We start from the raw sequence: 13,090 nt of genomic DNA on the forward strand, positions 1-13,090 counted from the left end.
ATAAGTATACTTATATATATTGGTAGGATTTTGGAGTTATGAATGTAGAAGGGAAATTTCAATTGAAACCAGGCAAGGCAGAGAGAAAAGGGGAAACAGCACAGAGATCTGAGCAGTGTGGAAGCAGGAAAACCATTCTTTGCATAAGTCCAAGGAAGAGTCTTTGAACAAGGCTATTGTCCACTATGTACAATTCAGCCAAGGATTACAGTAAATATAAGTATAGTACAGTAAATATGTGTATATATAAAAGTATATATTTATGCTATATATGAATATATATATAAATTTATATATATAAATATATAAAATGTATTCTATATTACATATAAATATATATGTAATATATATTTATAAAATTATCATATATAAGTACTTTAAATATATATAATTATCAATACTATATATTGAAGTATAGCAGATATTTCTGAGATCAACAATATGGCAAATTGCCTGGTTTAAATTTTCATGAACACTGCAGTACAAACAGAGGACTTTTAAACAGTGATTTTGGAATTATGCTATGGTACAAACAGGAAAAAAAAAAGAATACTAAATAAATATTAAATAAAAGGACAAGAACTTGGAAAATGCTTTCTAATGCTGACTAATTCACCTCATAGAGTACTTTGTCTTTCTGTCACTTTCAATTTAACTAATATGTTATATCAATTGTGGATGACATTCATAATTCCACTAAATTAATCATCTTCAGCATCTATAAGTTCACTTCTTTAAACTTTTCAGCTGCTAAATAGATTTTAGTTACAAATCCATTAATCTAAACCTAAAATTGAACAGGGAAGTGACAAAATTATTTTGAGTTCAAAGTACAGTTTTAAAATGTTCAAAGTAATTCTGTTTTTAAAGGAGAAAGTATAGTTGTTTTATTAATCTGTTCATCAATTTTCCCTGCTATATTGTTTTAATGGCTTTAGTTGTATAGTATTTTATTTAATACTTATTGCTTTTTATTTATTTATTTTTATTTCTCCATGCCTAGAGTATAAAAGGAACAGTGAGAAGCCCACGGGTCTGGAGTAGTATAAGAACCAAGTGTAGGAGATGAGGACTGAGGAGTTATCAGACCATGTGGATAATAAGGACTTTGACTTATATAATAAATGGATTGAGATGCTACAGAAGAAAATTGAGCAGGAGAGTTTCATCATCTGAATTGCTTTTTAAAAGCTTTATTTGGTTGCTATCTTGAGAAAGGAAGAATGAGGCCACATGCACAAGCAGAAAGGACGGAAGCTATTAAAATAACTCAAGAGATCATGGTGGGGTTTTATCAGAATAATGGTGGAAATGGAAAGAAGTAACTGAATTTGTTATGTTTTGTGAAGGGCAAGCTGATTTAGTTAGCTTTAGTTTGGATGTGGCATGTGAGAGCAATAAGTAAGTTAACATATCCAATAATTTTGGGAAGGATGGTATCGATATTTACTGAGGTGACAGACTGACAGAGAAACAGTTTTGAAGACGTTCTGAGTTTGGCTTTCCAATGTGTTCAGTGTGGGTTGCCCTTTAGAGGTGTTGAGTAGGAAGCTGGATAAGTGCATTCAAAGTTCAGTGGAGAGCTACAGGCTGGAGAGAGACACTTAAAGATCTGCAGCATTGCATCAGTACAAATGCAGTGGGTACATGAACTGTCCAATGTAGTAGATCAGAAACACAACGGGCACCAGGACTAAACTTCAGTACACTCCAGTACTCAACTCTGTCACCCAACTTTTCTAATACATTTTTTCTTGACATATTTTAAAAAATTCCTAGCAGACTATATTTTATTATTATTTAAATTTTTTAATTTGCTGCGTCCTTAATTTCTGAGTATAGTACCTTCTTATTGTTTCTTGAAAATAGTAATTACAGTAGTTTTGTAAACTAATATTCTATTTTATATCTTACATTGGATCTAGTTACTTCTCTCCATTTCCACCAGTATTCTGATCAAAAACCACCATGATCTCTTACTTAAGTTATTTTAATAGCCTCCGTCCTTTCTCCTTCTGCAAATGGCCTCCCTTTTTTCCTGTTTTTTTTTTTTCTTTCCCTACCACACATTCTATTTCTTAATCTCAGCCTTGACTATTCCTGTTTTTCTTGTGTCTTTTTGCTTTCTGGTACTCTTATGTTCTTCACATGCCCACATATCTTTGATTTTTCCACTCACAATGATGAATAGATTTATTTGAGGTATTTGGTGTGAGCTTCCTTTGCTATTGTTTATAAAAACTTGCCTTCCTGCCTCCTCTCTCTTGAGTGGTACGGTTCATTGACAGTTCTGTTGGCAATTGGAGGGTTTATTGATGGATTTAATCCCCTGTGGTTTAATGATGAGATTTCAGAAGTTAAATGGGGGACATTCAATTACCAAAATGAATTTAATATTCTTTTGGTGATCCTAAACCAAAACTGGTTGCTTTCATTTTATCTATATCCTCTCTTTTATTTAGCAAAGTAACGTCTCTATTGTTTTGGTCAGGGATTAATGCTACATTGTCTATTTAATTTCCATGATAGTGAGTTGGACTCACATGCACAAACTTTCAAAGAATTCTGTGGTATTATCTCTTGTTCTCCCACTTGCCTTCTGTGTGCGCTCTTTATGTTACCAGCTCTGAAGATGGATTCTCTCTGTAGTGTCTGGGGAAATCAGCTTCTACCATTATTGTAGTTGATTTCTAGTATTCTTGGACTATGGTATTTTTCTGCTGTTTCCTTTACTATCTCTTGTTATCAGTTTATTGCCTTTCAGAGAATTATTCCAATAACCTTTAGGTTTATTATTATAGATGCAATAATGGTTTAACACTCAGGTAATGAATTTGGCAAGAACATTCTTAAAACTTGCTTCCTCCAGTTATTAGCTTTGTGAATTTAGGAAAGTTATTTAAGCCTCTCAAAAACATGATTAACTTTTCTGTAGAGTAGGGATAATGATAATAATGTCTAACATATAGGATTATGTTAGCATTAACTAAGGCAATATATATCAAGTTTAGTTTCTGGGGACTAGTAAACACTTAATATTACTACTATTAATAACAACATTATGAGTACTGTAATTTTAAATTTTTTAAACAGGCAGTATAATATTAGCTTTTGTATTTTAATTTGTTATAAGATTACATACAAATTATGTAATACAGGTGATGTAAACATTTACCCACATAGCTTATAATATATGTCAATACAACAAAAATAGCATATATGTGTGCAACTACGCATTTCATGTATTTATCAAATTTCATGATTCTGCTGAAAAATTCTAATTTTAAGATCAGCTGTGGGAAAATAATCCTTGTTGGCATTTATGGGACTTTTCTCACCTTTCTGTTTTTTCTGCAGTCATTTTCTATGGAAATTTATTGGCAGCATTTATAGATGTTCTTCATGTATTTTATCAGCCCAAGCAGTGTGTGTGTGTATATATATATATATGTCTATATATGTCTATATACACACATATATATATATATATATATGTGTGTATATAGACATATATATACTTTTTCCATTGTGTGTGTGTGTATATATATGCTTTTCCAAAGTGTGTGTGTGTGTGTGTATATATATATATATATATATGTATACTTTTTCCATTGCCCAAGTTGGTCTCTGTTACAATTAATATGCTATCAATGCTTTATAGAAAATAGACATAAAAAGGATTACAAAGAATACTGAGATACTGATTTTCAGGATGAAAAGATAAGGGTTAATTGGTTAGTTTGGAAATCAATTGGTCAGTTATTTAGGAGTTTGTGGGGGTAACTGAATTCTGCTTATTTTTCAACTGATGAATTGGGGTTTATGGAGATTCACTGATTTTTTTACTTACAACTTAGCATTTTTGAACTACAAGTATAACAATAAATGGTTCAACCACAATCATTACATCATCAGCAACAAGCCTGTCAGGATCCACATAGGGTAAAAGCAAAACAACACTAAAGCTAAATGAAAGACTAATGTGGATTATCCTGTAACCACCTTTCTCATATCATCATGTGATTGTAATTTTAACTTTCTTTTTCAGTTTGACATTCTTCTTGGTCAACATAATGATGAAATGGAGGAGCTATCAGGCAATATGAAGGAAGAATCTAAATCTCAAAACAGCAAAGATAGAGTGATTTGTGAGCTAAGAGCAGAGGTAAGACACTGGGTAAAGAGTGCCACATGTATTAAAACATAACTGACTGTTGTTAGATGCCATGCTATTTTAAATGGGGTAATGGAGGTACCTTTGGTTAGTTTATGAAAATAAATGCTGCTGCTAATGTAATCAGCTTATATATGATTTAAAAGGCTGTGGAATGACATTGGCCCATAACTAGATCTGAATTATTTGAATATAACAAAGGTAAAATCTTTGACTATAAAACTATCTTGTGGCCGATACAAGTCTTACTGTGCATAAATATTTTTTAAAAGCTCAACCAGCTGCTGGATCGTGTATGTTCATTTATTTCAGAACCAATGGCATACAAGATATGTGACATGCAATTTCTGGTGAAATTAACATTTCTATTGGAAGCTAACAACAGTGAGAGATAAAATAAATCCACTTTTGTTATAGTTAATTCATTTCTTAGGCATACCAAGTAGTGAAAACATTTATTTTCCACTCCTGCCACCATCAACAATAAATGAATTTTCAAAAATGTGTAAACTCTGAATGTTTTATTCTGTTCTGTAGCTAAAAAAGGAATTATTGTCCTTATAGAAAAGAGAAGGGATTGAATTATTTGTACTTCATAGAAAATAGCATGATAGCATTAAAAATGGAAAATCACAAATTATTTGTTTTTGGACAGATAATTATGAGAAAATGTCTTAGAAACAAATGTGTAAGAGCAATTTACAGACTGAAATGAATTTAGTGCAACTGTGGGCTGGTGGAAAACTAATCTGTAGTAGGTTTTCTTCTTTATATATCTCTTCAAATTCTGAATTCGTATCAGAGTGTATTTATATCAGATGAATATAGTGCAATGGGAAATATACAGATATTGGAGCTACAAATGGCTCCATCACTTTCTGATTACTTTTTTCTGGTCAACTCCTTAAGCGTCTCTGAGTCTCAGTTTCCAGATTAAAATAATAGTAATAATAATATTAATAATAGTCATGAAACGGGATTTTGGAAAATGTATATACTGCAAGGGAACATTTGTCTGAGACAGAGTGCCCTAGTATTGGAACTTACAGCTATGCTGTTTAGGATAATTATATCCTCCCTGTGTTCCTCCTCATTACATCAATGCCATCCCTTAACAGCTCTTCCATGTATCCTAAAAGGGGTGTTGGGGTAAGAGGGCATATATCAAGAGGTCCATTATGATAAAGGCTGAACTACTTAATACAAATCTTCCTGAGTCAAAGGGAAATATTGGTGGCTTTCATAACTCTTGTTTTCTAAGAAGAATCAAACTATCAGGACAGGTACCTCTTTTTTTTTGACCCTCAGCTCTGAGAAGCATCTTTCATTAAACATTGCACAGCATGTTGTATAAAAGCTTATTTAATAGTTAATGGCACAAAAGGAGGAAGGGACATATAGATATTTATTATAACTTTTCTCAAAAGCCAAGAACATTATGTATACACTTTTTAAAAGACAAGTTATAGGTTCACAGCAAAATTGAGCAGAAAGTACACAGTTTGTACATACCTCCGTTCCTCCAGAGACTCCTCCACAAACATCATCCTTCATCTTTGTTGTATGTTTATTATAACTGATAACAAACTGACACATTATCAACCAAAGTTCATAGTTTACATTAAGGTTCACTCCTTGTTGTACATTCTATGAATTTTGACAATGTATAATAGCATATATCCACCATGTGAGTATCACACAGATACTAAACAAACACTGTATAGAAATATACTTTTTTGCAACCTGTTTGTTTACATAAAATGTATCACAAGTTCTTATGTTTACATAAAAGTAATTGTGCAATTGCACTATAATTTAATTAAAATATAACCTACTTTAAAAATTATCATTTTTAGATATATAACACTACAGTAAGTATGCATACATACATAAATCATTGGACATTTAAAAATGGCTTAGGGTATATTCCTAGAAAATAGCATGGCTTGGTCAACATTATATTTATTTTTTAAATCTTTATACACATTGCAAATTGTTCTATTAGAAAAATTGTATCATTTTACATTCTCAATAAGTAAAACTAAAATCTCTAAATATTATGTGTAAAGCAAATATTGAAAAAGACTCAAAGTTGGAGAGAAGAGGTATATCACCTAAGATACCTGATAAGTGAGAAATGGCATGCTGATGAGTTTTCTGGGTTTTTGTCACATATATTCCAAAATTAGAACTGAAGAAGCCAGAAATCTGGAAACATCAACAAACACAGATTAATACACAAAAATACCTAAAATGAAAACACAACCTAAGTCTGCTTGCTCTAGCGAAAGTACTAAGGAAGAATCAATGTAACAAGACAGAAAACTTTTAAGACAATAATGCTCTACTTGAGCCCAAATCACAGAAAACTGTGACCCCACCCCATGCCTGTTAGCTAAAGCCAGGTGTGGAACCTGGACTTCTATATATACATCTGGAAGTTACAAGGCAATGCTTTCCTTTGACTTTCAATTGTGGTGTCACAAGAACCCACCCAAAACAAAATGTTAGATAAAATCCAAATCTCATGACATATTTCACAAAGTATCCAGGATACAATTGGATATTACTCATCATACCCAGAACCAGAAAAATTTGAAGTGAGTGAATGAAGACAATTGATAGATGCCAACACTGAAATGACAAAGATGTGTTTATTATTTGCAAGGATTATAGAGTGGCCATCATAAAAATGCTTCAGAGAGAAATTGTGAATACACATCAAATAAATAAAAAATAGAAATTTTCAGTAAAGAAATAGAAGGTCTCAGCAAATAAAAAAATTTCAAAAAAGGAACAAATGGAAAAACTAAAACTGAAAAATGTACTGAATTTTTAAAAAATCTGAATGTAGAAGACAGAGGAAAGAGTCAGTGAACTTGAAGTTAGTTGAATGGAAGTTATCCTATCTGAATGACAGAAGAAAATAGGCTGTATTTTAAAAGTAAAGCCTCAGAGACCTGTGGGGTGATTAAAAAAAAATTACATTCATGTCATTGGAGGCCAGCATGAGAGGAGAAATAGTATAGGGCTGATAGTACAAAAAAGAAGAAGAAAACTTCCCAACTTTCAAACAAAAGTGTCAAACCTAGAGTCAAGAAGTTTAGTGAAACCCAGACAGCATAAACCAACAAATATTGATATTAAGACACATCATAGTCAAACTTAGGGAAAATAAAGAAAATAGTCTTTTTTTTTTTTTTTTTTTGGAGACGGAGTTTCACTCACATTACCCAGGCTGGAGTGCAATGGCGCGATCTCAGCTCACCGCAACCTCCGCCTCCTGGGTTCAAGCAATTCTCCTGCCTCAGCCTCCTGAGTAGCTGGGATTACAGGCATGCGCCACCATGCCCAGCTAATGTTTTGTAGTTTTAGTAGAGACGGGGTTTCACCATGTTGACCAGGATGGTCTCGATCTCTTGACCTCGTGATCCACCCACCTCGGCCTCCCAAAGTGCTGGGATTACAAGCGTGAGCCATCGCGCCCGGCAGAAAAATAGTCTTAACAATAGCTAGAAGGAAATTACAGTGTATATACAGGGGAAAATGTCCAAATAACAGTGCTTATCACATCAGAAACTCTAGAAGTCAGAAAGAAGTGGCACACAATTATTGAAGTTCTAAAAGTGCTGTCAACTCAAAATACTGTATCCACTGAAAATATCCTTTATGTCATTCTCTGATGAGGAGAACTAAGATAAATTGTCTCTAGCAAATAGGCATGTGAAAAGATGTTCAACTTATTAGTTATCAGGAAAATGGAAATCAAAACCATGATGTGATGTAACTATACACCTATCAGAATGGCTAAAATCAAAATAGCAGCAATACTAAGTGGTGGTAAGGATGCACAACTACTGAATTACTCACCTATTGCTACAGGGAATGTAAAATGATACAATCACATTGGCAAATAGTTTGATAGTCTTCAAAACTGCAACTACAATATTATCAAGCAATTGGATCCCTGGGAATTGACCTCATAAAAATAGAAGCTTATTTCACACAAAACCTATAGGTAAACCTTGAGTATTTTATTTGTAAATGCCAAAACTTAGAAACAATACAGGTGATCTTCATGGGGTAAATAATTAAGCGATTACATCCATACCTTGAAGTACTTCTCAGCAACAAAGTAGAATGAACTCTTGATACATGCAACCATCTGGATAAATCTCTTGAAGTATAGTGAGTGAAAAATATTCCTAAAGACTACATAGCCCATGATTCTATATATGTATATAATATTTTTAATGTGACAGCATTTAGAAATGGCAAACATGTTAATGGTTTCCAGGAATACAGGAGTGAAGGGAGTGGATGGTGTGGCTAAAAAACAGCCACGTGATGCATCCTTGTAATGATGGAAGCATTCTGCATTTGACTATATCAACTTCTTTGTATCAAAAACTGTATTATTGTATCATTGTCCATGTCTGGTTTTGGTATTTTACTACTGTACTGATGTTTAACAGCTTACCTAAAGGATTCATTCATTCCTAAATGTAAGGTACTAAAAATTGCACACAGTAGTAGACACTCAACGAATTCTAGAATAAGAATGTAGATCCTGGTCTCTTGGGTACCAAAGATGAATTTCATGTGCCTTTTACCATTGGAGGGGTAAAAGGCACATGGCATTTATCTTTTCTGTCAACTGCCTATGAATTGACAGTTAGTCAAAAATGAAAATTTAATTCAAACGTCCTAATCCTTTTTTGAAATGTATGCTGAGTTTTACCTTTTCCACATACGCCTCTGAAAAAAAATGTATCCCTTACTTCTTACCACTTAGGGATGCAAGAGACCTGGACCTAGTTTCTCTTCCTGGGACTATCCAGTGTCTGACATCCCCAAAATTAGATAGGTGTTTCTGAGTGTTTGCTTATCTGGAAAATGGTGTTTAATTAACAGTTAATCTAAAACATTAATTCATTCATATATATAAAATACCAAAATTTATACACATATATAGTAGGCACTCAATAAATACATGTTTTTACCCTTGCCATTCAAGTTTCATTTAGCATATCCAATATTGTACTGACAGTCTAAACTTTTAGGTTTTAGTAACACTGTACATAATTCTGTTACATCCCATAAAACAGCAGTGCCCAACACTTTTGATTTCAGGGACCGGTTTCATGGGAGACAGTTTCTCCACAGACTGGGGGCAGTGGGGAAAGTTTCAGGATGAAATTGTTCCACCTGAAATCATCAGACATTAGATTTTCATAAGGATCATGCAACTTAGATCCCTCACATGCACAGTTCACAGTAGGGTCCATGCTCCTTTGAGAATCTAATGTCACTGTTGACAGGAGGCAGAACTCGGGTGGTAATGCTCACTCCCTCACCACTCACCCCCTGCTGTGCAGCCCCGTTCCTAGCAGGCCACACAGTGGTACCTGTCCATGGTCCGGGGTTGAGGACCCCTGCCATAAAATATTTCAGAATATTTCAACATCCATGTGTTTGTCCCCTGCTCAAATGTAAACTGTTTTAAGGATATGATCTTATAATAATTACACCTATCATAGTTTCTGATGACAAATAGGTTTTAAATAAAGATGCATTTAACTGGGAGATGCATCTTTTATTGTGAATAATCTGACTCCAGAATTGATTGTAAGGTCTTCCAGGAGAGGAAGAATGTTATTTATTCCCTGCCCAATTCACCTAGAATCTTGTGTACATCTCCTCATGTGTTGACCTTTAGGTAAATCTTTGAGGAGTCTATAGACAAAGAAAATGACAGCTATGAACTGGAAAGAACCTGAAGGTACAGTCCAGCCCCTCATTTCACAGGTTCCCTTTCTGATGCTAGTGAATTATCTACAATGTACTTTCCTAGCTCTCACTTAGTGTTTTCTCAACAAAACACGTTGACTCTGATACTTTTTTCTTTTCTTTTTTTTTTTTTCTTTTTTGAGACGGAGTATCGCTCTTGTTACCCAGGCTGGAGTGCAATGGCGCGATCTCGGCTCACCGCAACCTCCGCCTCCTGGGTTCAGGCAATTCTCCTGCCCCAGCCTCCTGAGTCGCTGGGATTACAGGCACGTGCCACCATGCCCAGCTAATTTTTTGTAGTTTTAGTAGAGACGGGGTTTCACCATGTTGACCAGGATGGTCTCGATCTCTTGACCTCATGATCCACCCGCCTCGGTCTCCCACAGTGCTGGGATTACAGGCTTGAGCCACCGCGCCCGGCCTGACTCTGATACTCTTTTAGAATGGAAATATTTTCATATAGCACAAAAAAAGTGCTCTTAAAATGGTTGCTATTTTTTCCTAATCCTAAATAAATGCAATATGACATAAATTGAAGAGACCAAAGGTATCCGTTTTTTTTTTTTCTTTCATGATATCTATATTTAGTTGCTTTAAAAATACTGCTTCTGAATTAGAAACAAAAGGCCCAGATGGGTAAAATGTTAAATTTAACTAGTGATTATATAAGCAATCCAATTTATTTTGCTTATGCAAGATAAAACATAAGCATTTTGTTACACAATATTTTCACCCCCAGGAAGATGTATTATCAATAGGGGCTTAGAAATGTTCTTTCTCCATGGGAGAGTCAATTCGATTCTGTCTACATAGACAAAATGCAGTAATAGTGAAGTAAAAAATCAAACCAAACAACAACAAAAATAAGTAATTTGTATGCTCATTCATTACATAACCCATTATTTATTTCACAAATATTAATCAACAATCTCCCATGTTAAGCACTAAAGATTCTACAAAGCGATGTATGTATTTGATGGCCACGGACACAAACCATCCAAGTCAGTTAAATGCAGTGTGTTATATACTCTGATAGGTGAAGCACAGTGGTTTGTGTGAATACAAAGAGGAGATGTAGTGAATGAGATGCGTAAGGTGAATAGCAATTAGCCAAGCAAAGCACAAAGCCAGGTAGAAAGGTAAGAACAATATGTGAAAGGGAAATTGCATGTAAGAAAGGAGCAGGCTGCAGAATTTAGAGAAAATGTTACAGAAAAGAGCAGCACATGGGAATATTGTCAGAGAAGAAAGCATTTCTCCTTTTCTTATATTAGGGTAGATATGAGAAAGCGTGTTGATTTGGGGGTGATTTTGATCACTGGAAGAGCAGCATGTTCTGACTGGGAGCAATTTATCACTAGATTTTTTTTAGGGGAGGGTGAAGGAAAATAGAGAAGAAAGAAAATATTTTGGTTCTGTGCGAAAAATGACAAAAACATTTTCAGGATGTTTTCTTAAATTATGTATTTAATCTTTAGTTCTGCAAATATTGTATGGTATCTCTTGTGCTGTGATCTGGTAGCTCAATGGTGTGGGATGTAGAAATGGACTTGCCTTCAGAGAACAGCCTTCAGTAAGGGGTGCAGTATTCATCAGGGTTCATACCATTGAGTGTATGTTTTCAACAGTTTGGGAGCTGTATAGCAAATGTGAATGATGCTAGTAGGATTGACCTAGCCAGAAATTTTAGATGAAATACAAGATATTTTATTTACTGACATTGTTAAATAGTGTTATCTTTGACATCAAGGATATTGTATAACTAGAAATCCAGTGTCATCATAATTTAATTTTTAGAGATTGTCACAGTAGGTGTTGATCTGAATTGATTCAAATCTCCTGTATCTCAATTCCTCTTATTGACTTTACATGTTCTAGCAAAGAGATTTCAATTACTGAGAATATGATGAATATATTAGAAATGGTTATATGATTTTGGAGCAGGATATTGAGGAGTTCAAGCAGGTTAATTCAAAAGTCTATTAGTGATATAGATTTAAACATTCTGGGTTTGTATTGACAAAATTCAGGAAACAGAATATATAAAATGATATTTGATATGAATAAACCATTGGAGAAAAATAACAGTTTGGGAAAACAGAATCAGGCTGTCAAAGAGAAATATACTTTCTGGTCACTCAGATAAATACAAGTCTAAATACTTCAGGTTTTTAAGAATAAAACTGTTATACTTATTCTGCATTTACAGAAATCTGGTAAATAGAAAGTTGAATAACCAATGAAAGCCTGTAATCATTTATCCAGGAAATAATAGATGCCTTGAGTAACAGGTATTTCTTCCAAAAATTTATATTATATCGTTTGAAATAAAATATTAAAAATAATATTTGTTAGCCCATCAGTAGTAGCTTTTCTTGGTGGCTAGGTCTTCTGTAGAGATTTCTAGCTAACTTAGGTTGATGACTGAATCACAATCTGAGATTTATTGCCGCCTTTAACTTCTTACTGTCTTCTGTTAGGTAGAGAAGAGCTCAATGACGATTGTGATGTGAGTGGGAAAAGAAGGGACTGTATCAATTAAAACTGTAAATAACAGCTTTCCTTAGGAATACCCCACCTCCCTTCTTTAGAAATTCTGCACATTTTCGTGCCAGCCTCAACACAGCTACTGTTTTACACCTTCAAGCTACTTGAGATCTTTAATATGATGCCCTCCAGCTCTTACTCTCTTTAGGACACAAACACATACATATGGAATTTTCCTGTAAGTTCTGTACAATTTTTCTATGACCCTGTTTACTGCTTCCCATGAAGTCACAAGTCAACTCAGCAAATCAACATGAATATGCTAACTTCTTCCATGTCATCATGTCAATTGTTACTCTCAATGCTTTCAATCCCAAACTGCTTCACTAAAATTCTTATAGTTGTGTTTAACAAGAATTCTAATTTCCAGTAAAGGGAAATTTTCTGTTTTACATGAGAGGTCATTGACTTAGAACCTTTCCATTATTATCATAAAAAGTTTTCCTTAGAAAACATGTTTTCCTGTGAACAGACACCTTCCGGAAACATGCCTTAAATCAAACAAACAATTACATTTCTCTTCTACTAAAATCGCTGCTTAATATGAGTGTGGCATAAAAAGGAAAGGAAAGGGCTGAC

At 34.0% G+C, this 13,090-nt stretch overlaps 1 protein-coding gene across 9 annotated transcripts in view; it reads left to right on the forward strand.

Moving 5' to 3' along the window:
• CCDC102B (coiled-coil domain containing 102B) overlaps positions 1 to 13,090 on the forward strand; it is a 391,327-nt gene that overhangs the window by 158,208 nt on the left and 220,029 nt on the right. For all 9 annotated transcript variants that reach the window (XM_032293715.1, XM_032293716.1, XM_032293714.1 and 6 more), the window contains one exon: positions 4,049 to 4,165. In XM_032293715.1, the coding sequence (XP_032149606.1) occupies positions 4,049 to 4,165 (117 nt within the window). The remainder of the gene's footprint in view (positions 1 to 4,048; positions 4,166 to 13,090) is intronic.

This window comes from Sapajus apella, unplaced genomic scaffold, assembly GCF_009761245.1.
Source record: "Sapajus apella isolate SASKATOON/1434 unplaced genomic scaffold, GSC_monkey_1.0 scaffold30, whole genome shotgun sequence".
Classification (NCBI taxonomy): domain Eukaryota; kingdom Metazoa; phylum Chordata; class Mammalia; order Primates; family Cebidae; genus Sapajus; species Sapajus apella.